The 21512-nt window shown below is 50.0% G+C and overlaps 1 protein-coding gene across 3 annotated transcripts in view; it reads right to left on the bottom strand.

Annotated features, from left to right (window-relative positions):
• Nucleotides 1-4358: 4358 nt before the first annotated feature.
• The window catches only part of LOC144676034 (zinc finger and BTB domain-containing protein 7B-like), a 44454-nt gene continuing 27300 nt past the window's right edge, over nt 4359-21512 (bottom strand). For 2 of the 3 annotated variants that reach the window (XM_078536559.1, XM_078536558.1), the window contains exons 2-3: nt 6672-7739; nt 4359-5618 (exon numbers count right to left, since the gene is read on the bottom strand). In XM_078536559.1, the coding sequence (XP_078392685.1) occupies nt 4976-5618; nt 6672-7732 (1704 nt within the window). In that variant the 5' untranslated portion in view covers nt 7733-7739 and the 3' untranslated portion in view covers nt 4359-4975. Of the gene's footprint in view, nt 5619-6671; nt 7740-13239; nt 13268-21512 lie in introns of those variants that run through there. The other variant, XM_078536560.1, reaches the window with a different exon arrangement.

Here is a 21512-nt window from a genome sequence, read left to right as displayed (position 1 = left end):
TTAGTACTGACCCTCCAACAGTGTGGCACTCCCTCAGTACTGACCCTCCGACAGTGCGGCACTCTCTCAGTACTGACCCTCCGACAGTGTGGCACTCCCTCAGTACTGACCCTCCTACAGTGCGGCATTCCCTCAGTACTGACCCTCTGACAGTGCAGCGCTCCCTCAGTACTGGCCCCCCACCCCCGACAGTGCGGCACTCCCTCAGTACTGACCCCTCGACAATGCGGCACTCCCTCAGCACTGACCCTCCGACAGTGCGACACTCCCTCAGTACAGACCCCTCGACAATGCGGCACTCCCTCAGTACTGACCCTCTGACAGTGCGACACTCCCTCAGTACTAGCGCTGGGAGTGTTGGCCTGGATTATGTGCTCGAGGCTCTGGAGCGGGGGCTCGATCCCACAGCCTCCTGAGCCAGAGGCCAGCAATGCCAGCAAGCCACGGCCAGTACCAGTTTAAGGTCACACCAAGGACCGAACAAGGTGGCAGGACAACCTAACATGGAAGAGATAGCAGATAATGCAAGGGGGACTGTCTTAATCGATCTCCTTCAGCCTGGGGCTCAATCTGCCTCAGCTCTTAAAGCACACATTGCTCTCTGAGTAAGATCAAGAATTGCGATGTTATTAACCCACGGGCAGTGTGTAAATCAAGATTATGTAAATTGCAGGAAACTTTGAACTCTCATTTTGAAAAAGTGCTGTGTGACTGCTCTAGTGCTGTTGAGCAGCAGGGGAGAGAGAATTCCAACACGTTAGTGAGTGTAGGATTTTCAAACGAGCTGTCGGACCTACTGCACCCTCCAAGCCCTGGTAATGTAGATAATGCGCTCGCTCTTCCCCAGGATATTTCTCACCCGTTTCTTTGCCCTGTTTTGAATCTCTCTGGGGCCTGGGGGTTTATTCCTCCTGGCGCTTTTAACTCCTTGGTAAATCAATGCTAGATCTGTTAAGATAAGTAACGGGAGGTGCATGGTCATTATAGTGCAACAGGGTTCAGGGATCAAACAGCCCGGGGCTCTTTCTCCACATAAGAGAAGGCTGAGGGCTGACCTGATCAAGGTGTTTAAAATTCTGAAAAGGGTTCGATAGGACAGATGTAGAGAAGGTGCAGAGAGCAGAGAAAGAGAGAAAGGGATAGAGAGAATGCAGAAACCAAGAGAGAGAGAAACAGAGAAAGAAAGAGACAGAGAGGCACAGCGAGACAGACAGAGAGAGACAGAGACAGAAAGAGAGAGACAGACAGACAGAGAGAGGACAGAGAGAGAGAAGGACAGAGAGAGAGAAGGACAGAGAGAGAGAGAGAGGGACAGACAGGGAGGGACAAAGAGAGAGGGATAGACAGAGAGAGCCAGAGAGAGAGAGAGACAGACAGAAAGAGACAGATAAAGAGAGACAGACAGCGAGAGAGAGAGAGAGACAGACAGAGAGAGAGAGAGACCGAGAGGAAGAGTGAGGCAGAGACCCCGAGAGAGAGAAAGACAGAGGTGGAGGGAGTGACAGAGGGAGTGACCTTGCTGACCTTCCTTTCCAAAAGCACCAGCCACAGGTTCCCAAAAACAGACAGAGAAACACCGATCACAATCGATTCAGCCTCCCGCTCTCCATCCACGTGCTCAGGGCACACATTCCATCCGTTTGGGGAGTGAGGACATAAGGCTGACGGGGGAAACCACCTGGATTGGGATTTGAAAACAACCAGTCTGGCGCCGGGATAACCAAATGAACTAGTACTCATTGCACAGGAAGGTTAAAAATTAGTTTCAAAGTGCAAACATGCAGAGGGGGCTCGCAAAAAATATCTGAAGAGCAGGGTGCGGCTGGGGAGTCCTGTGAGAGTTTCAATAGCTATACGAATCACCTCTTCAGAGCTTTACCGGATCGCACAGAACTGACATCACGGCTACAGAAGGAAGCCAGGTTCATCAAAGGGGTGCAAACTACAGCTTTGACATCAGAAAGAGAAGGATTTATATCCACTGTAAGACTAAGCAGCACTTTTGTTTTAAACATGAGATATTCTAGTGCTTGGAATTGGAATTATTCTCATTTCTGGCATCCGTGGCACTCCCAGGACAGGTACAGCACGGGGTTACATACAGAGTAAAGCTCCCTCTACACTGTCCCCATCAAACACTCCCAGGACAGGTACAGCACGGGGTTACATACAGAGTAAAGCTCCCTCTACACTGTCCCCATCAAACACTCCCAGGACAGGTACAGCACGGGGTTAGATACAGAGTAAAGCTTCCTCTACACTGTCCCCATCAAACACTCCCAGGACAGGTACAGCACGGGGTTAGATACAGAGTAAAGCTCCCTCTACACTGTCCCCATCAAACACTCCCAGGACAGGTACAGCACGGGGTTACATACAGAGTAAAGCTCCCTCTACACTGTCCCCATCAAACATTCCCAGGACAGGTACAGCACGGGGTTAGATACAGAGTAAAGCTCCCTCTACACTGTCCCCGTCAAACACTCCCAGGACAGGTACAGCACGGGGTTAGATACAGAGTAAAGCTCCCTCTACGCCGTCCCCATCAAACACTCCCAGGACAGGTACAGCACAGGCTTAGATAGAGAGGGTCAGTAACCAGAGGGGGACACAGATTGAAGAGAATCGGGAAAAGAACCTGAGGGGGAGATGAGGAGAATTTTTTTTTTTTTTTACACAGTGAGTTGTTGTGATCTGGAAGGCGCTGTCTGAAAGGGCGGTGGAAGCAGATTCAATCGGAACTTTCAGAAGCGGGGGAATCAGATAAATACTTGAAGGGGAAAAACTTGCAGGGCTACGGGGGGAAAGAGCGGGGGAAGGGGACTAATTAGATAGCTCTTTCATAGAGCGGGCACAGGCACGACGGGCCGAATGGCCTCCTTCTGCGCCCTGGGATTCTGCAATTAATCACACCAAATCAATTATCCTACCTATTGGTACCAAAACAAAAAAGTGCATTTGGGTATTGCTTTGCTGGGCTGAGGGGTACAAAGGCCTGAGCGACAGCTTCAGATTTCAGCTCAGGTCACAGTGCGCGATAAACGAGGAAAGACGAACAGGAGAAAACAGTCCAACCCGCCACTCGGCGCGTGACAACTGGGCGCCTCGATCTGCGGCCTGTGTTTAGTCTGGAACCGGAAAGTGCTCAGTGGACAAACCGCTTGCCTCAAGCGAGAGGGGGAGAGGGAGGGGGTAAAGGGGGGGGCGGGGGGAAGAGAGGCAGCGTTAAAAAGAGGCAGCAGTCTACAGCAGGCAATCAAACTGACTGTACATATATATTATATATAATATATATATATATTCAAGATTTCTAAACCTCATGTTTTGTATAAAAGGTTGCATTCCTGATCAGTATTTAAATAAGTTGTTAATATGTCGCTGATATTGTCTCACATTCACACACACACGTGCACAGGGTGCCAAAATTTATACTTTGTAATATATTTTTATATATAATTTAAATATATATTAATCCTTCAAATCTATGTCTAGTCTAGTCATCGTAAGGGCAAGTGATAAACTTGTGGATTCACATCTGCTATCCCAATGATCAATAACTGTTTGGTAAGCTTCTTTCACAAACTGTCACCGACAAGGTGAAGTGCACTGAACTCCTGGCGGGTACTTCGCTCGGTACTCCGCCCGTTAGCCCTCTCCCTCACCCCCCCTACCGCCCTCCCGCCCCCTACCCACCACCACCCCCCCCAACCCCCAATAAAATAAAAGGTCGACGTTTTGAGTGAGAATGACATGATGAGGAAAGCAAGCTTTAAATCATCCCGTAATTTAAAAACAGTCGCTGTGCTGGCTAAACGATGATTGCCAAGTACAGCGCCGTGTCTTTTCAGACCCTGCGCACACAGAAAGTGAGGCACTTCCCAGAAAAGGGAGGGGGCAGGGACAAGAATGCACAAGTGTCCCGTCGGCTTGACGCGCTCCTTCACCCGCTGTGGTTTCGAGGAACAGGCGTGACAATCTCACCGTTGCTGCCCTCTGCGCCCAGCCGCCATACATCTGCGACGCGAGTGTATTGCCCCCCCACCCCCCCCCACCCCCATTACCTCCCCCCCTCCCCACCACCAGCCCAGAGTTCCTGATAGTATTACCCGCGGAAGACTAGGGTCCACTCCACATGCACGCGAGGGGAGTGACCCACACTTAACGCTGCTGCACTGGGTGTCCAATCAGAGACAAACAGTTTTGTCGGTCGCTGCCAAATGTGATCTGGCCAACGTGAAAACATTAAAAAAAAACGCACAGACAAGTCCAAGTTGTCCTAGAGAGAGAGAGAGAAAGAGAGACACGTATAGAAACAGACAGGCACACTCATTCAGGTAGGCACACACAGTCAGACAGACAGACTCACACACTCACACACCCACACTCAGTCAGACAGACTCACACGCACACATTCAGACAGACTCACACGCCCACAGTCAGACAGACTCACACGCCCACAGTCAGACAGACTCACACACCCACACTCAGTCAGACAGACTCACACGCCCACAGTCAGACAGACTCACACGCCCACAGTCAGACAGACTCACACGCACACAGTCAGACAGACTCACACGCACACAGTCAGACAGACTCACACGCACATAGTCAGACAGACTCACACGCCCACAGTCAGACAGACTCACACGCCCACAGTCAGACAGATTCACACGCCCACAGTCAGAGAGACTCATACGCCCACAGACAGACAGACACTCATAGACAGGCACACACACACACACACACACACACACACTCAGCCAGACACACTCACAGAGTGTTCCGTCGCAACAGTTGTCACTTAACCCAGAAACGAAAGGTGCATAGGGGCAGACGCTTGTGATTAGCGACTTAAAGCATTTGAAAACCCTGCCTATGATAGCCCCTCTTCATAGCCAGTGAAGTAGACAATATGCAAAGGTTTTAGCAGGACTTTGCAAACATTGATAAAAAAATATATCTTAACTCCGTAAGATTACGAGGGATCCACCAGGACACGTTCCTCTGATTGGTGATCCCACGTGGTACTCGTGTGACCCCAATCCTGTGAGCCATCCACGTCCGACTTTCCATCTGTCTGTGGGGGCTCCCTCCTGATCCCGTATTCCTCTGGGAACGTGCCCTCCATTCCCGGGGACTCCCTCCTGATCCCGTATTCCTCGGAGAAGGCTCCGTCTATTCCCGGTGACTCCCTCCTGATCCCGTATTCCTCTGGGTACGCGCCGTCTATTCCCAGGGACTCCCTCCTGATCCCGTATTCCTCTGGGAACTCACTGTCTATTCCTGGGGACTCCATCTTGATCCCGTATTCTTCTGGGAAGGCTCTATCTATTCCCAGGTGCTCCCAGCTGACCTCACGGTCCTCCCCAGGCCGACTGTCGCCCTTCCGTTTCCTGGTGCGGATCTCCAGGCAGTTCTGCCCCTTCAGGTGCCTCTGCAGGTGGTCGATCCGGACAAAGGCCTTGCGACACTGGCTGCATTCGAAGGGTCGGTCCCCGGTGTGGAGTCGGGCGTGGTTCTTCAGGTCATAGCTGTGCAGGAAGCGGGCGTCACAGCAGTCACAGGAGTACGGCCTCTCGCCCGTGTGCTTCCTCATGTGGATCTTCAGCTTGTCGTTCCTGCAGACATGGCGGAGGCGGGGCGGGGCGGGGGGGTGGGGGGGGGGTGGAGAAGAGGGCAGGAACAAAAGAGAAAGAAAGAAGAGACGTGATCAACATGAGAACAGTTCCATGTGGGTTATCCAGCTGCCTGTGGCCCAATCCCCCTATGCTGGAGAGATAGCGAGAGTGAGAGACGGAGAGAGAGAGAGAGCGCGACTGAGAGAGAGAGCAAGAGCACGACAGAGAGAAAGAGAGAGGGCGTGACAGAGAGGGCGCAACAAAGAGAGGGCGCAACAAAGAGAGAGGGCGCGACAGAGAGAGAGGGCACGACAGATAGTGCAACAGAGAGAGCGTGACAAAGAGAGAGAGAATGCGCCAGAGAGAGAGCATGACAGAGAGAGAGCGCGACAGAGAGAAAGAGCGCGACAAAGAGAGAGGCAGAGAGAGAGCGACAGAGAGAGAAACAGAGAGCTAAAGAGAGAGAGAGCGACAGAGAGCGAGCGACAGAGAAAGAGCGACAGAAAGAGAGAGCGTGACAGAGAGAGAGAGCGACAGAGAGAGAGAGAGACACAGATAGGGAAGAAGTGGGGTGGTTGAGAGAGAGAAAAAGGCTGGGAAGGAGACAGATGGAGTTGGAAGGAAAGGGCAGTGATGAGGAGGAAGGGGGAAGAGAGAGGGAGAGAGGGAGAGGGGAGGGGAGAGAGGGGGAAGCGGGAGAGAGAGGGGGAGACTGGGGGAGAGAGGTGGAGAGAGGCGGAGAGAGAGAGAGGGGGAGAGAGGGGGGTGGGTGGGGTAGGGAGAGAGACAGAGTGAGAGACAGAGAGAGACAGAGAGAGAGAGAGAGACACAGAGAGGGAGACACAGAGGGTGAGACAGAGAGAGAGGAGAGAGAGAGAAAGAGAGAGAACACGAACCTGGGAAAACAGAGAGAACATGAGTTGGCGATTGTGGAAAAACTGCTCTCACTATCCTGGCCCGTGCCTAATATTATAGAGTCCACTCCACCAAGCTGGTTTTAATAGGCAGTCCAATACCCCGACTTGAAGCAGTGTAGGAGGGTACCTTACATACCTGGTGAAGCGCACACCACACACCTCGCAAGCGAACGGCTTCTCACCCGTGTGCGTGCGCATATGCCGTGGGAGTTTGCCCGCCCCGTGGATGACCTTGTGGCAGATGGGGCACTCCTGGGGCATCTGCGACTTTCTCCGCCGCACCAGCTTGTCGGGCAACGCCAGGCTGTTGCTGAGGATGCCGTTGCTGAGCGAGCTCAGGTAGGTGGCTGGGTCCGGCTCGGCACTCTCCTCGTCGGTGTGGAGCTCTGCGGCAGCCGGCGACAGTGGCCGGTAGTCGAACCCCTCGGCCTTCTTGCTGAAGTCTTTGTACTCCTCCTGCCTCTCCTCGCAGCCGCTCCTCTGATCGCTCAGCTCCCCCGAGTACTGGTCTTCCAGGTGGACAGGAGAGTCGTCTGGCGGCTGCTCTGCCGGCTGCGCCGAGATAACGTTGTTCATGGAGGTCCTCAGGGGCTGGACAATGCGGTACAAGTTCCTGCGGTTGTTCAGGGAGACCCGGGGGGGCTTCTTTGGCCTCTTGCGATGCCGGAACTTCGGGACGTCCAGCATCTGGATGACATCGATGGAACTCGCCGTGATCTCCTCCGTGAAGCCGTCCAGGTACTGCTTGGCTTTCGCGTAGCCGGTCAGGTCATCGGCCGCGGCCGGCTCGGGCTTGTCCGACGCGCCACTGCTCTGCAGGATGTCAATGCAGGCGTCGGTGACGCACTGGATCTCCAGAAGGCGGGCAGCCTGCAGCACCTCCCTCATGTTGGAGTTGCTGATGGTGAGGGTGGCCGTGTAGGCGAACTCCAGGAGGGCGGCCAACACCTCGGGCCTGACAAAATCCAGCTCGCAGACATTGTGCTGGCCGCTGAACGACCGGGAGGTGAAGAGCTTCCTGAAGTACTGGCTGCAGGCGGCCAGGACAGCTCGGTGGGTCCGGTATTCCAGTCCCTGAGTGACGATGGTGACGTCGCAAAGCACCCCCTTGTGCCTTTGCTCATTGAGGCTGTTCAGGAGCTCGCTGCTGTGCTCGGGGAAGGGGATCCCAATCAACTCATCTTCAGCAGTTCCCATTGTAACCCTGCGGAAAACAAACAGGTAGAATACTTGACACTGAACAAACGACTCAGGGCATGTCAAAGTGCTTCATAGCCAACAAGGCACCTTCAAAGTCTGATCACTGCTGTAATGGAGGAGCAAGATCTCACAAACAGCAAGGTGATAATGGCCCAGATCATCTATCTTGAGTGATGTTGGTTGAGGGATAAATAGCGACCTCAGGACCCCCGGAGAGAACTCCCCCCACCTTCCCCACCCACCCACCCCCTGCTCTTCTTCTACTGATGGCTGCGGCATCTTTTATATCCACCCAAGAGGTTTAAAGCCTCCGTGGAAAGACAGTGCAGCACTCCATCAGTACCGATATCGGGGGCTGCCGGCCTGGTTTGCGGGTCTGAAATCTCTGGAGTGGGACTTGAAGCCACGGCCTTCTGAGTCAGGCAAGAGAGAGAGAGAGAGAGGGGGGGGGGGGAGGGGGAGGGGGAGAGGCAGGCACACTGAGACAATCCAACTGACAGGCAAGGCAAAGCATGTCAATGCTTTTAAATAAAAAGTCCTTCACTAATCCCCCTTGTTGTGGCAAATGTCTCTCTTTCACACCACAATGGGCATTATCTGGTTACGAGTGGGGTCTCTAGGCACTCCGACCCCCCCCCCCACCGCCCAAAACACTGACCGGGCTCGAAACAGGGTAAGAGAAGATGGTCTCCCCTGACCCCCACCCCCTGAGCTCCAGACCCTCTTGGAACTGCTGAGTAACTCAGGTAGCTTTGCCTTTCCTGGTAGCCTTTGGCTCAAAGAGGTGCTGGGGCGGTTTTGGGAGGCGGGGGGAGGATGTTTAACCTGACGGCCCAGAGTGGGCTCCACCTTGCATTGCCATCGCACGGTGCTCTGGTGCACCAACAAGCCGTGGCAGGTTGCCTGGTTGCACACTGTACCCATGAGCAAGCTGCTGTGCGATGCCAGACACTTCCATCACTGCGTGTAATTAGGGTGGTGAAAGAAAATTGCTACAATTAAGAAAAATCAAACCAGCTCCCAGCAGCGAATTCCAACCAGAAATGCATCCCAAGCCAACACACGTCCTCCTTATGGGCCTTTAGGTCTCTGCTCGTGGCACAGGCTGCCCACATTAATCTACCAGGGGTACCGACCAAGGTCGATTGGAGACTCCTCCTCCTCTACATCCCAGTCGAGCAGGGCTGCGAATTACTAGTGAATGGGGGCCGGTGGACAGAAAGCGCAAACAAAAAAAGGTAGAGCAGAATGAATTTCTATTTTAAAGATGGCTTGGAAAAGCTCAGGGAAGAGGCCGGAGCCAGCGAGTTGAGTCACTGTCAGTGAGTCCAGCAGCCAACTTGGACGGGAGATCCCGTGCATAGCAAGGGGCTGAGTAACCAACTAATCTGTTCTTGGTTAAGAGGAATGCTGGCCAGGACACCAGGAGAGCTTCCTCCTCTTCTTAAGGAGATGATTAAAAAGGAGCAAGGGGGAGGGACATTCGGCCCCTCAAGCCTGCCCCGCCTGCCAGTAAGGTCAAGGCCGATTGGCGCTGCGAGTCCACCTTTTGAAAAGTTATTTCTTTTAGCCCGTCCCAAATTGCCCCTCGAGGAGATGGCAGTGAGCCCGCCGCCTTGAACCGCTGCAGCCCGTGCGGTGTGGGTACACCCCGCAGTGCCCTGGCTCGCTGGGCCACTTCAGAGGGTGCAGTTTAAGAGCTGGGGGTCTGGAGTCGCGGGTAAGGAGGGCAGGTTTCCTTCCCCGAAATGGGCCGCGGGTCCCTCCAGTATCACGAGCTGTGCAGGCGCTTAAGCCGAGGAGGCGCAGCCACAAAGGTCGGCTTGGCTTCCCAGGGGTGCGTGTGCACCAGTTTGTTTTTGAAAGCCGGTTTTCGACTTCATTTCGGATTTGATTTGAAGCCTTCAATGGCCAACACCAGAATTTAGACAGTGGGTTAGCACTTCCTTCAAGGGAGGGGAAAGAAAAGTAATGAGTAATGGAAATATTAACCATTGTGTCTCTCACTTTTTTTTTTCAGTGAAACGTTACTGGAGTTCTGCTCAACGCCCACAAGTTTCGAAAGTTGGACCAAATGTCAGAGAGCTTGCTTCGCCCCCACGACATGACATTGCTCCATCTGAGCTCCAGCAACAACCACCTCCCCCCTCCTCCCCGCCCCTCAAAAGAGGAACCTGCAGACGGTGTCACACAGCACAGAAAGAGGCCGCTCGGCCCATTGTGCCTGCGCTGGCTCTTTGAAAGACCTGTCCAATCAGCCCCACTCTCCACTGCCCTTTCCACACAGCCCTGCAAATCTTTCTACTTCAATTATCCATCCAGAAATAAATGCCCAAACAACCTGTTTTCAAGGTGTCGGTCGAGGGATTAAGGCTGTCCAGGACACTGGGCAGAACTCCAGGGTAAGGAGTAAAGGCAGCCTGACATTTCGAGGGGACAGAGATCCTTCCACATCAGGGTCTACGTTCGAAACTTTAATCCAACTCCTCACTCTCCAGGTGCAGCGATTTCTTAAAATATTTTCATAGCTTGCATTTAATTATTATATGGGAATCGCCGGTAAGTCCCGCATTTATTGTTCATCTCCGAATGCCCTTGATATAAAGGATGGGTGGGTATATAAGCTGCGAGGGGGACACAGAGAGGCTGCAAAAAGATATAGGCAGGTTAAGTGCGTGGGCAACAAGGTGGCAGATGGGGTATAATGTGGGGAAATGTGAGGTCATTCACAGTGGTTGCAAGAGTGGAAAAGCAGAATATGTTTAAAAGTCCTGAAACTTGTAAACGTTGTTGTTGGGTGTACTCATACAAGAAAGTTAGCATGCAGGTACAGCAATCAATTAGGAAGGCAAATGGCATGTTGGCCTTTATTGCAAGGGGATTGGAGCACAAGAATAAAAGGAGTCTTGTTACAATTGTACGGGACATTGGTGAAGTCACATCTGGAATACTGTGTCCAGTTTGGTCTCCATATTTAAGGAAGGATATGCTTGCTTTGGGGGCAGAACAGCGGAGGTTCACTAGATTGGTTCCCAAGATGGGCAGTTTGTCCTATGATGTGAGGCTGAGAAAACTGGATCTACATTCTCTGGAGTTTAGAAGAATGAGAGGGGATCTCATTGAAACATTCGAGATTCTGAAGGGGTTGGACAGGGTGGACTCTGAGATTGTTTCTGCTGGTCGGGAATCTAAAACACAGGGGCAGTCTCAGGATAAGGGGCTGATCATTTAGAACTGGGAGGAGGAGAACTTTCTTCACTCTTTCAGTCACCTGCCCCTGATCTCATGTGTTTCAATTTTGTTTTGTAACGTTCCTGTGAAGCAGCTTGGGGTACTTGTTTACAGGTGCCATTCAAAGGCAAGCTGCTGTTGTATATCAGATTGACAATATCAGTATAATAAAGAGTGATCTGAAGTCATGACAATAGGAAGCGAAGTTTGTGGATAGGAAATGTATGAATACACAGCATTGATAATATAACATACAGAAGTACTCGCTGTTTCCTGCCATCAGATGGAGAGAGGGGTGGAAAGAGGGGGAATAAAAGTGAGAATGAGAGCGCGCGCGTGAGGGAGAGCGAGAGAGCGCATGAGAGAGAGAGAGAGAGAGAGAGAGCGCGCGCGAGGACGAGAGAGAGCGCGCGCGAGGACGAGAGAGAGAGCGTGTGCGAGGACGAGAGACAGCGTGTGCGAGGACGAGAGAGAGCGTGTGCGAGGACGAGAGAGAGCGTGTGCGAGGACGAGAGAGAGCGCGAGCGCGGAGAGAGCACGAATGTGCGAGCGGGGTGAGGGGGAGCGGGGAGAGAGACAGAGCGAGAGAGAGAGAGAGAGCGAGACAGTGCGAGAGAACAAGAGATAGAGCAAGAGAACGAGAGACAGGAAGAATGAAAGAAAAAGAAGCAGAAAAAAAGAGTTGAGGAGAGAGAGAGAGAAAGAAATAAAAAATCAGAAATGAAAGAGGAAACATGGGGATGACAGCATCAGAGGTCAGATTTGGGTGCAGTGAAGCATTTTAAAAGAGGATTTTGAAGTCATAAGAGGGAACCAGAACTGGAAAGATTAAAGGACAGATCTGAGCACTGCGCTGGCATTTAAATAACTGCACTTAACTTTTAGTTTCAAGTTTTATTCAGTAAGCATGTGCTATAAACAAAGTAAATGATGATAAGCTTGGGGAAATCTTCTAGTCGAAGGCTTAGACCACAGCTTACTCATAACTCTCACTTTCGGGAGTTTGTCCAGACACTCAACGGACAAAAATCACCTCACACAGGTCCCCGTTATACATATTTCAGACAGTGCCTTATTCCCCATGCGGGGCTTTTAAGACGTTGCGTGAGGAAACGCTGCTAATGTCACCGCTCTCACAGATTCCCACACCCACCTGCTCTTTCCAAAGCTTCCAAAAGGTGAAATGACTTCCCATTGCTAAGTAAAACCGAAATGTGGTGCAAGTATCAGAATCACAGGTGTGGTGGCAGACAGATTTCAGGTCGCCGCCTCAGGCTTACCTGTTCCACCCTGCTGGAGGAATGGGTGAAACCTCAAGCCTGTCCTGAGACTCCACCAAGTGGGGTAGTCTATTTCAGTGCACCCCTGACGCTGCACTGTACATTTCGAACACATTGAAAACCAGTGCAAAACGCTAAAAACTGGAGAACAGAATATTTTAAAAACTATGAAAACAGGCAAAAAAAATTACATCGAGTCTACGGCACAGAAACAGGTCATCCGGTCCCTCTGCTCCATGCTGGTGTATCTGCTCCACACAAACCCCATCTACCCACCTCCCTCTTCATCTCCACCCCCATCAACATATCCTTCTATTCCTTTCTCCCTCATGTGTTTATCCAGCTTCCCCCCGCCGCCCCACCCCCCCACTTCAATCCATCTCTGCGATTCACCTCGACCACTCCCTGTGGGAGCGAGTTCCACATTCACCCCCACTCTCTCAGTAAAGAAGTTTCTCCTGAATTCCCCGTTGGATTTATTAGTGACCGTCTTATATTGATGAGCCTTAGTTTTGCCTTCCCCAGTAAGTAGAAATGCTCTCTCTTTGTCTCCTCTATCAAAACCCTTTCACAACTTTAAAGACCTCTATCAGGCCACCCCTCAGCCTTCTCTTTTCTAAAGAAAAGAGACCCCCTACAGCCTGATCATCCTCTCCCGATAAAGTACGAAGGTCATTTCACCAAGGGGTAATCACTGATCGTGAATGAGGGGCCGGGAATCCTGGCTGATGTTCTCACTCCCGATCATCCAGGGTTGTGGAAAGCAATTGCCGCCCCCCCACCCTCGCTGAGATTCCACTCAGAGACCGGCTAATCCAGCACAGATAGAGGGGGTCGAACCCGTGATGTTTCTGCGCCTGTATGGCAGCTGGTGTTGCATTTGCTCAGCGAGACGCTGGGGTAGCTTTTGGCTCAGTTGGCTGCACTCTCATCACTGGGTTAGAAGGTGGAGAAAACAAAAAAAGATGGACCGAGCTTAAATTTCTCTCGCACCTTTCACGGCCTCCCAAAGCGCTTCACGGTCAAGGAAGCGTTTTCTTTCCTTTTAAGGGCAGCCGCCGTTGAGATAAAGGATAAGAAACTCAGTAAAGGCTTTCAACAGCGACAAGCGCCACCACTGTGGGGGCCAACCTCACCACGAGGGCCGCAGCCCTCACACTGAAGTTCCACACGGAGTTCACACGGAGGGCCCGCTCCCACCTCCTTGGGGATGGGATCACCACATCCCAAGAACAGATAGAAAACCTCACTGAAGATTTTGACACGCAAATCCTCCCCGCCCACCCCCGCCCCTCTAAAATAAGAAAAAAGGAAGGTCTCCGTTTAAGGGCACACTTCTCATTTTAGACACTACCACAACTTCACAAATGTCAAGCTTTTCTGATTTGTTCAAAGCCATCTCCTTACATCCTGGTCAGGGGGTGCTGAGGCATTACTTTGTCTCAAAGCTGTCATAGAACACTTACGTCCCTGCTTCTCAACCACATCCCTTTTGACTAAGAAACAAACTGATTACCAAATAAGCTAAGGTCGCAACAGCCACAACCAAAACAACAAGCTGCAATTGGCTGTGCACTTACTGTCCTTTTCAAAGATACCCTGGGTATTAATCACACTGTACTTCAATAAGACCCTCCCAGTACCAATCCTGATTGCCTTCATACCTGTATCACGTTGACCAGTAGCCGCATGGGTTGAAGTGAGAGTGAGGGTTTCCACTCTCCTCAGCTTTTCTCAGGGTTAATGGAGATAAGGGGCTGGAGAGTTTTTTTTAATCCTTTGATGGGATGTGGGTATCGCCCGCATTTGTTGCCCATCCCTCTTTGCCCATGCTTGCTTGCAGCCATTTCAGAGGGGCAGTTAAGAAAGAGTCAACCACATGGCTGTGGATCTGGAGTCACGCGCAGGCCAGGCCGGGTAAGGACGGCAGATTTCCTCCCCTAAAAAAGGCATTGGTGAACCAGATGGGCTTTTGCGACAATCGGCAATGGTTTCAGGGTTATCGTTAATAATGATTCCAAATTTTGAATTGAATTCAAATTCTGCCATCTGCCGTGGTGGGGTTTGACCATTACCCTGGGTCTCTGGATTACTAGTCCAGTGACAGTACCATTACGCCACCACCTCAGCTCTGAGCCAGAACCTCATAGGTCCCCACTCCAAAGACTGGAACCTACAATACTCACAGTGCCAGTACTGGGGGAGTGCTGCACTGCCGAAGGTGCCATCTTTCAGGGTGAGACGTTAAACCAAATCTGTCAGGTGGATGTAAAAGATCCCACAGCCACTAATGCTTTGGAAGGAAAGGCGGGGACAGTTCTCCCAGGTAACCTGGGGCCCGATGTTTATCCCTCAATCAACATCACTAAAAAGCAGATACTCACATTGCTGCCTGTGGGAGCTTGGTGTGCACAAGTTAGCTGCTGTGTTTCAAACAGTGACCACACTTCAAACATAGAAACATGCGAATTGGGAGGAGTAGGCCACTCGGCCCCTCAAGCCTGCTCCGCCATTCAATAAGATCATCGCTGATCTGAACGCAACCTCAACCGACATTCCTGCCTACCCCCAATAACCTTTCACCCCTTTGTTAAAGAAACTACCTAGCTCTGCATTAAAAATATTCAAAGGCTCTGTTTCCATTACCTTTCGAGGAAGAGAGTTCCAAAGACTCACAACCTCAGGGAAAAAATTTCTCTGTCTTAAATGGGCGACCCCTTATTTTTAAACTGTGGCCCCTAGTGCTAGATTCTCCCACAACAGAAAACATCCTCTCCACATCCACCCTGTCAAGACCTCTCAAGATCTTGAAGGTTTCGATCAAGTCGCCTCTTACTCTTCTAAATTCCAGTGGATACAAGCCTAACCTGTCCAGCCTTTCCTCATAAGACAACCCACCCATTCCTGGTGTTTGTCCAGTGAACCTTCTCTGAGCTGCCTCTTATGCATTTACATTTTTTCTTAAATAGTGAGACCGATACTATACACAATACTCCAGATGTGGTCTCACCAGTGCCCTGTACATCTGAAGCATAACTTCCCTTCTTTTGTAATCAATTCCCCTCACAATAAATGATAACATCCTATTAACTTTCCTAATTACTTGCTGTACCTGCATACTAACCTTTTGTGATTCATGCACTAGGACACCCAGGTCCCTCTGAATCTCAGAACTCTGCAACCTCTCACCATTTAGATACTAAGCTTCTTTTTATTCTTCCTGCCTAAATGGACACGTTCACATTTGCCCACATTATACTCCATTTGCCAGATCTTTGCCCACTCACTTAATCTAACATGTCCCTTTGTAGCCTCCTTTTGTCCTCTTCACAACTTACTTTCCTACCTATCTTTGTGTCATCAGCAAATGTAGCCACCATTCCTTCGGTCCCTTCATACAAGTCATTTATATAAATTGTAAAAAGTTGAGGCCCCAGCACTGATCCCTGTGACGCACCACTCACCACATCCTGCCAACCAGAAAAAGACCCAATAATGCCAAATCTCTCCTTCCTGTTAGCTGGCCAATCTTCTATCCATGCCAATATGTTACCCCCTACACCATGAGCTTTTATTTTCCGCAATAACCTTTGATTTGACACCTTATCAAATGCCTTCTGGAAATCTAAGTGCTGCACATCCACCGGTTCCCCTTTATCCACAGCACATGTGACTCCTTGAGAGAAGTCTAATAAATTGGTTAAGCACGATTTTCCTTTCACAAAGCCATGTGGACTCTGCCTGCTTGCCTTGATTTTTTTTCCCAAGCGCCCTACTCTAATATATTTAACGATAATTTCTAACATTTTCCCTCTGACAGATGTTAGGCTAACTGACCTGTAAGTTTCCTGCTTTCTGTCTCCCTCCCTTATTGAATGAAGGAGTTACATTTGCTATTTTCCAATCTAATGGAACATTCCCTGAATTTAGGAAAATTAAAAGCAATTAATTAAAAAATTAAAACAGCACTTCATTGGCTGTAAATCACTTTGAGGTATCAGTTGAAGGGCCATGAAAGACCTGTATAATTTTATTTTAAACAAACCAGCTGGTTTTTTCCAACAGCCCAACAGTTCTTTAACAAAACAGAATTCTCAAACTGCAAATTTAAACTCCCGTTTTCTACATTATTTGTCCAGTAGCATAACGTAACCACTACACTACTTGGTGTAGAGATGGAAATTGTTGTGCAGTGCGTGACTTGAACTGCTGGAGGTGGTATAGTAATATTTGCTCTGGTAAAAGGTAGCTGCTAGATGCACTTGTGTTCCGCATGGGATGTGTATAGCCATGAGGGACATGCATTGTGCAGAAAACATTTTCTTTTCCCTTAGTAAACAACTACTTCTCCTCCACGTTGCAGTGGTTCAGAAAACACATGGACGGGCTCGAGTCTGTCAACAGACACGGTATTTTCCATAGCTCGCAACAATGATTCCATCAAGCGGAGCTGCCAAGGACAAGATGCACCACAAGGGGGGAATGTTTGTAACAGCAGGGCATCCCTCGCCCACTGCTTCAGGGTCTGGGCCACCTCCGTTGCATTTCAACCAACCTTCTTTATTCACAAACCCAACTAGTAATCCAAAGGCCCGGATTAATGATCCGCAGACTCGAGTTCAAATCCCACCATGGCAGCTGGGGGAATTCCAACTACCGGATTGTCGTAATAAAAACCCATCTGGCTCCCTAATGCCCCTTTAGGGAGGGAAATGCCGCTTCCAGACCAAAACCGCATTTGGACCAAAACTCCCTCGTCCTCCACAATTTATTTCTATGACTTGAGAGGTGCGGTCATTAATCATTGATGTGAGCAAGGGGAATTTGATGAATTTATCAGCACACTTTACGACCCAAGCTTTAAGGTCAGCCTGCTCCTATCCTCATGATGCCATCTGTCTGGTTTCGTACATGGCACCGAGTTGGCATCAGTGCAATGACCGGGGAGGAACGGCCATTGTCTGACGCCAACACTGCCAATCTGAAAACCCAAATCATCCCCGTTATACAGCTACTGCATACCTGCTAACAGTATGGCGCAATTCACGGCACAGGATGAGGCCATTCGGCCCAGTGCGCCATCTGGTGCTAGCTCTTTAGCTACAGCCATTCACTCTTACCTCAGCTCTTCATCCTCTTCCTTTTATGATAACCATTGCAACTCCTTTTTAAATTAAGGTGCTCTCCCTCTCTGCTGTGAAAAAATGTTGCGACCTCGTAATAATCTAATATCCCCCTTTTGGTTTTTTTCCCTGGCTGTATGTCCCCTGATGATGCTAGGGTGTGTACTGGTGCCTTCCAGGGTTTGGAATTTGCAGCAAGCCCTCTAGGGCAATGGTTGAGGAAATAAGATGTGGTGAGCGCGAGTTGGCAGGCTAAGGCATATTATCAAACAAAAAACCAAAGCGAGTTTGAAAACTGAGCTGCATGGTGATCAAAAAGCAAGGCACTTAATTAGATGTCAACGTTTGAGCTCTCACCTAACACGAGACCTCCTTTGGGAGGGAGGGCGGGGTGGTTGGTTTACAAGTGCAGCAAACGTGTCAAGTGAAGTTTTCTTTTGAAGATGGAAGCCAGAAACCCAAAGTTGAAGAGACAACCTCAAATGCTCAGATTTTAGTGTCAAGGAGACATGGGAAGTGAAGTTTATAATTTAGGAACGTTTTACACAAGTCGGAAAAGTAAGGGTTGAGCAAGTAAGGCTCTCAATGCCTCACCACTCTCCCCCTCCCACCCCCCAGTGTAAAACCCATTGTTTGGTGTGGTTAACTAGCCGCTGTGTCGGCTGGTGAGGAGCACCGGAGAGACATTTTGTACTTTGATGCACAAACGTTATGTTTTCTGCTGATTGTAGGCTTTTAAATTAAGGTTTAACCTACTGATCATAAGTCCATAGCCGGTTTACACACCACCTCCTCCTACTATAGAGCAAGACTTCTGGTTACCCCTGGCACAACAAAGGCCCATCGTACTAAGGTTGACTTTGGAGGGCCGTAGAGAGAGAGAGAGAGCAGTGTACTCCTCTCTCCTTGAAACAATGTGTGTAATTATAGAATCTAACAGCACAGGAGGAGGCCATTCAGCCCATTGTGCCTGTGCTGGCTCTTTGAAAGATCTACCCAATTAGTCCCACTCCCCCATAGCCCTGCAAATATCTCACCTTCAGGCTGACCCGGATTGAATGCCTCAACTTTTTAAAGGATCTGGTAACATTGGGAGGTAGGGCAAAATGACTTTTTTTTAAAAAATAAGAATGTTTCAGAACATCACGGATTGTCTCAGCTGCTGTGGTGCAATTCGTCACAGCTGTCAAAGTGCGGGCAGAGTTTTCAGAGCAGGTTGTTGGATGTGGATTGGCCTGAAGCCTCCTCAGTAAGGTGGAGCTCTTAATAAAAAAAGGTTTCTTTTTTCAGCTTTGTAATTACAGATCATCAACCAGACAGGAAAAAGCTTCAAGGAAGAGCTGTGTTATTGTAATAGCGTTGAGTTAACGTAAGGTGAAGATATACACTCTACTGAGTGTCCTCTTCATTTGTTCCAGTTATGTACTTAGATAGCACATGCAGCATCAACATCTTGGTCTGCTTCCTACTTCAACCTCAGAAAGATCTTCAGTCAGACTACTTGCAGGATGAAAGGAAAGTGACACTTCACAGAAACACATGACCTGGCATCATTTTGGAAAGTTGGAAATGCAGTTCCAAAGTCTACCTGGTAGAACTGAAATGCAGCGAGAGCGGTGTAGTCGAAATGTTTACCAGTCTGTGTGGGCATCGCACTCTCTAAGCTTGCTAATACATTCCAAGCTGGGACCAGGCCCCTGTGATTAAGAGGATGACAGTGCAAAGCAGTGATTGAGAGAGGGGGCTGGAACAGAGAAGACCAGCAAAAAACCAGGAAATATTCCCCCAGTACCCTCAACATGAACCCAGTGGCAGAAGAGCCTGAAGGCCAATCCAGAGCGTTATATGAGTACACTGAGAAGAGAGAATGGAGAAACACAGGTGCTGAAAGGGGATGATCAAGAGCGGGATTTGCAGAAACACACTGGATAAGAAACAGTAAACATATGTCATAGAATCATTTACAGCACAGAGGAAGGCCATTCGGCCAATCATGCCTGTGGTGGCTCTTTGGAAGAGCTATGCAATTAGTCCCAATCTCCCCCACCACACCTCCCCCCCAACTCTTTCCCCCACCCATCGCCTTACAAATTTTTCCCCCTCAAGTATTTATCCAGTTCCCCTTTTGAAAGTTCCTATTGAATCTGCTTCCACTGTCCTTTCAGGCAGCGCCTTCCAGATCACAACAACTCGCTGTGCAAAAATAAAAAATTCCCTTCATCTCCCCCTCTGGTTGCAATTTTTAATTCTTTCAGGGGGATGTGAAAGAAGGCCAGCATTTGTTGCCCATCTCTAATTGGACTTGAGCTGAGTGGTTTGCTGGGCTGTTTCAGCGGGTAGTTAGGAGTCAACCCCATTGCTGTTGGATTGGAGTCACTTTTATTCTTGAGCATGGGTCTCACTGGCTGGGCCAGCATTTTTATTGCCCATCCCAAATTGCCCCTTGGGAAGGTGTGGGGTGAGCCACCTTCTTGAACCACTGAAATCCACGTGCTGTAGGTACACCCACAGTACTGTTAGGGAGGGAGTCCCAGGATTTTGACCCAGCGACAGTGAAGGAACGGCCGATACATTTCCAAGGCTTGGAGGGGCACTTCCAGGTGGTGCTGTTCCCTTGTGTCTGCTGCCCTTGTGCTTCTAGTCGTGGGTTTGGAAGGTGCTGTCGAAGGAGCCTTGGTGAGTTTCTGCAGCGCACCTTGTAGATGGCACACACTGCTGCTACTGTGCGTCGGTGGTGGAGGGAGTGAATGCTTGTGGAAGGGGTACTGGGGAGTTCATGCACGCTCAAAACTAAAGTTGACCCAGAAAGGAGAAGAAAGCGATCCGGGGGTTTTTTTTTGAACGACAGGTTCAATCCCTGGTCTGTGCCAGCCAACGATGAAATGAGGGTGTCATAATGTCTCAGCAGGAAGTGCACCCTGTAGATATTACGGAGGTTGTCGAGTAGATGTTTAAAGGATGAGGTGCTGATTGAGTGGGCTACTACGATAATCGAGCGATTGTGCAGCTTTAACCAGGCAAGTGGGTCAGCAGTCCGTCAAGATGCTAGCTTGAGTCTTGCAGGGCGGAGGCGCTTTGGGAGCCAGGAGGCGAGCACTCGTTGCAGGACACCCAGCCTCTGACCTGCTCCGATATTCATGCAGCTGTCAGCTCCCTCACGACACCAGCTGGCAAGTGGCCACGTGGATGTGGGGGTGACAACGGGTGTGAGCCCGACTGTGATGCTGCCCAAGTTAGCAGCCCTGCTTACACACTCTCTCAGCACACGAGCATCTTGCCCAAGCAAACAGGTTTCACGGGTGAATCTAGGCAGCAAGTGTTAGCTGCCTATCTAACCAGTGAGGACACCCTCAGCCAAATCAAATCCTCTGCTCCACGCGCGAGCATTTTTAGATGTGCTGTCTGAATTTCGGAATTGATTTTTTATGACAAAATAGAACGTCCGTGACAAGGTGGTAGAATTACAGCACTGCCTGAAAGGGTGGTTGAAGCAGATCCAACACTAACTTTCAAAAGAAGAATTGGATAAATACTTGAAAAGGGGAAAAAAGAAATTTGCAGGGCTACAAGGGAAAGAACAGTGTCAGCACTAACACGATGGGCCAAATGACCTCCTTCTGCGCTGTAAGATTCTATACCCTAGGGTGGGGTGAACCCAGAGACAAAGTGCAGCATTCTCTGCACCAACTGCATTGGGACAAGCTAATGCAGCAGGCTCTGGCAATTGAACCAGGGGGCTTTCCTGCATCATGCTCCATTGAGCTGCATGCGCCCACTGAGCTTTGGGCTTTTGGAGGAGTGGGTAGGGTAGGGGTTGCACGACATGCAGGAATGAACATCGACATTGATGAAGAACAGCCCCGCCCACCACCCGGCCATGACATGGACTTGCTATGTCAAAGCTTCCCCATGTCGGGCATCTAAAAGCAACGAAATGTCAGATCATCATGTGCCACTGTATTAATCAAGACCCAAACAACAAGCTTCAGAAACAGAGGAGAAGGAACCTATAGCTTTCAGCTCAAGACTGAATTTGTTGCTGGATTTGTTTGCTGCCTTTAATATTCACGCTGGGTTGCTGAATCAGCTTAGGGATCTTATTCGAGCAAAGACCGATACTCACGTTCAATCAGGCTGCATCAT

The sequence above is a fragment of the Cetorhinus maximus genome, unplaced genomic scaffold (genome assembly GCF_964194155.1).
Source record: "Cetorhinus maximus unplaced genomic scaffold, sCetMax3.hap1.1 HAP1_SCAFFOLD_1307, whole genome shotgun sequence".
NCBI lineage: Eukaryota > Metazoa > Chordata > Chondrichthyes > Lamniformes > Cetorhinidae > Cetorhinus > Cetorhinus maximus.
The sequence above is the reverse complement of the archived record's forward strand: the minus strand, read 5'-3'. Positions and strand labels throughout refer to the sequence as shown.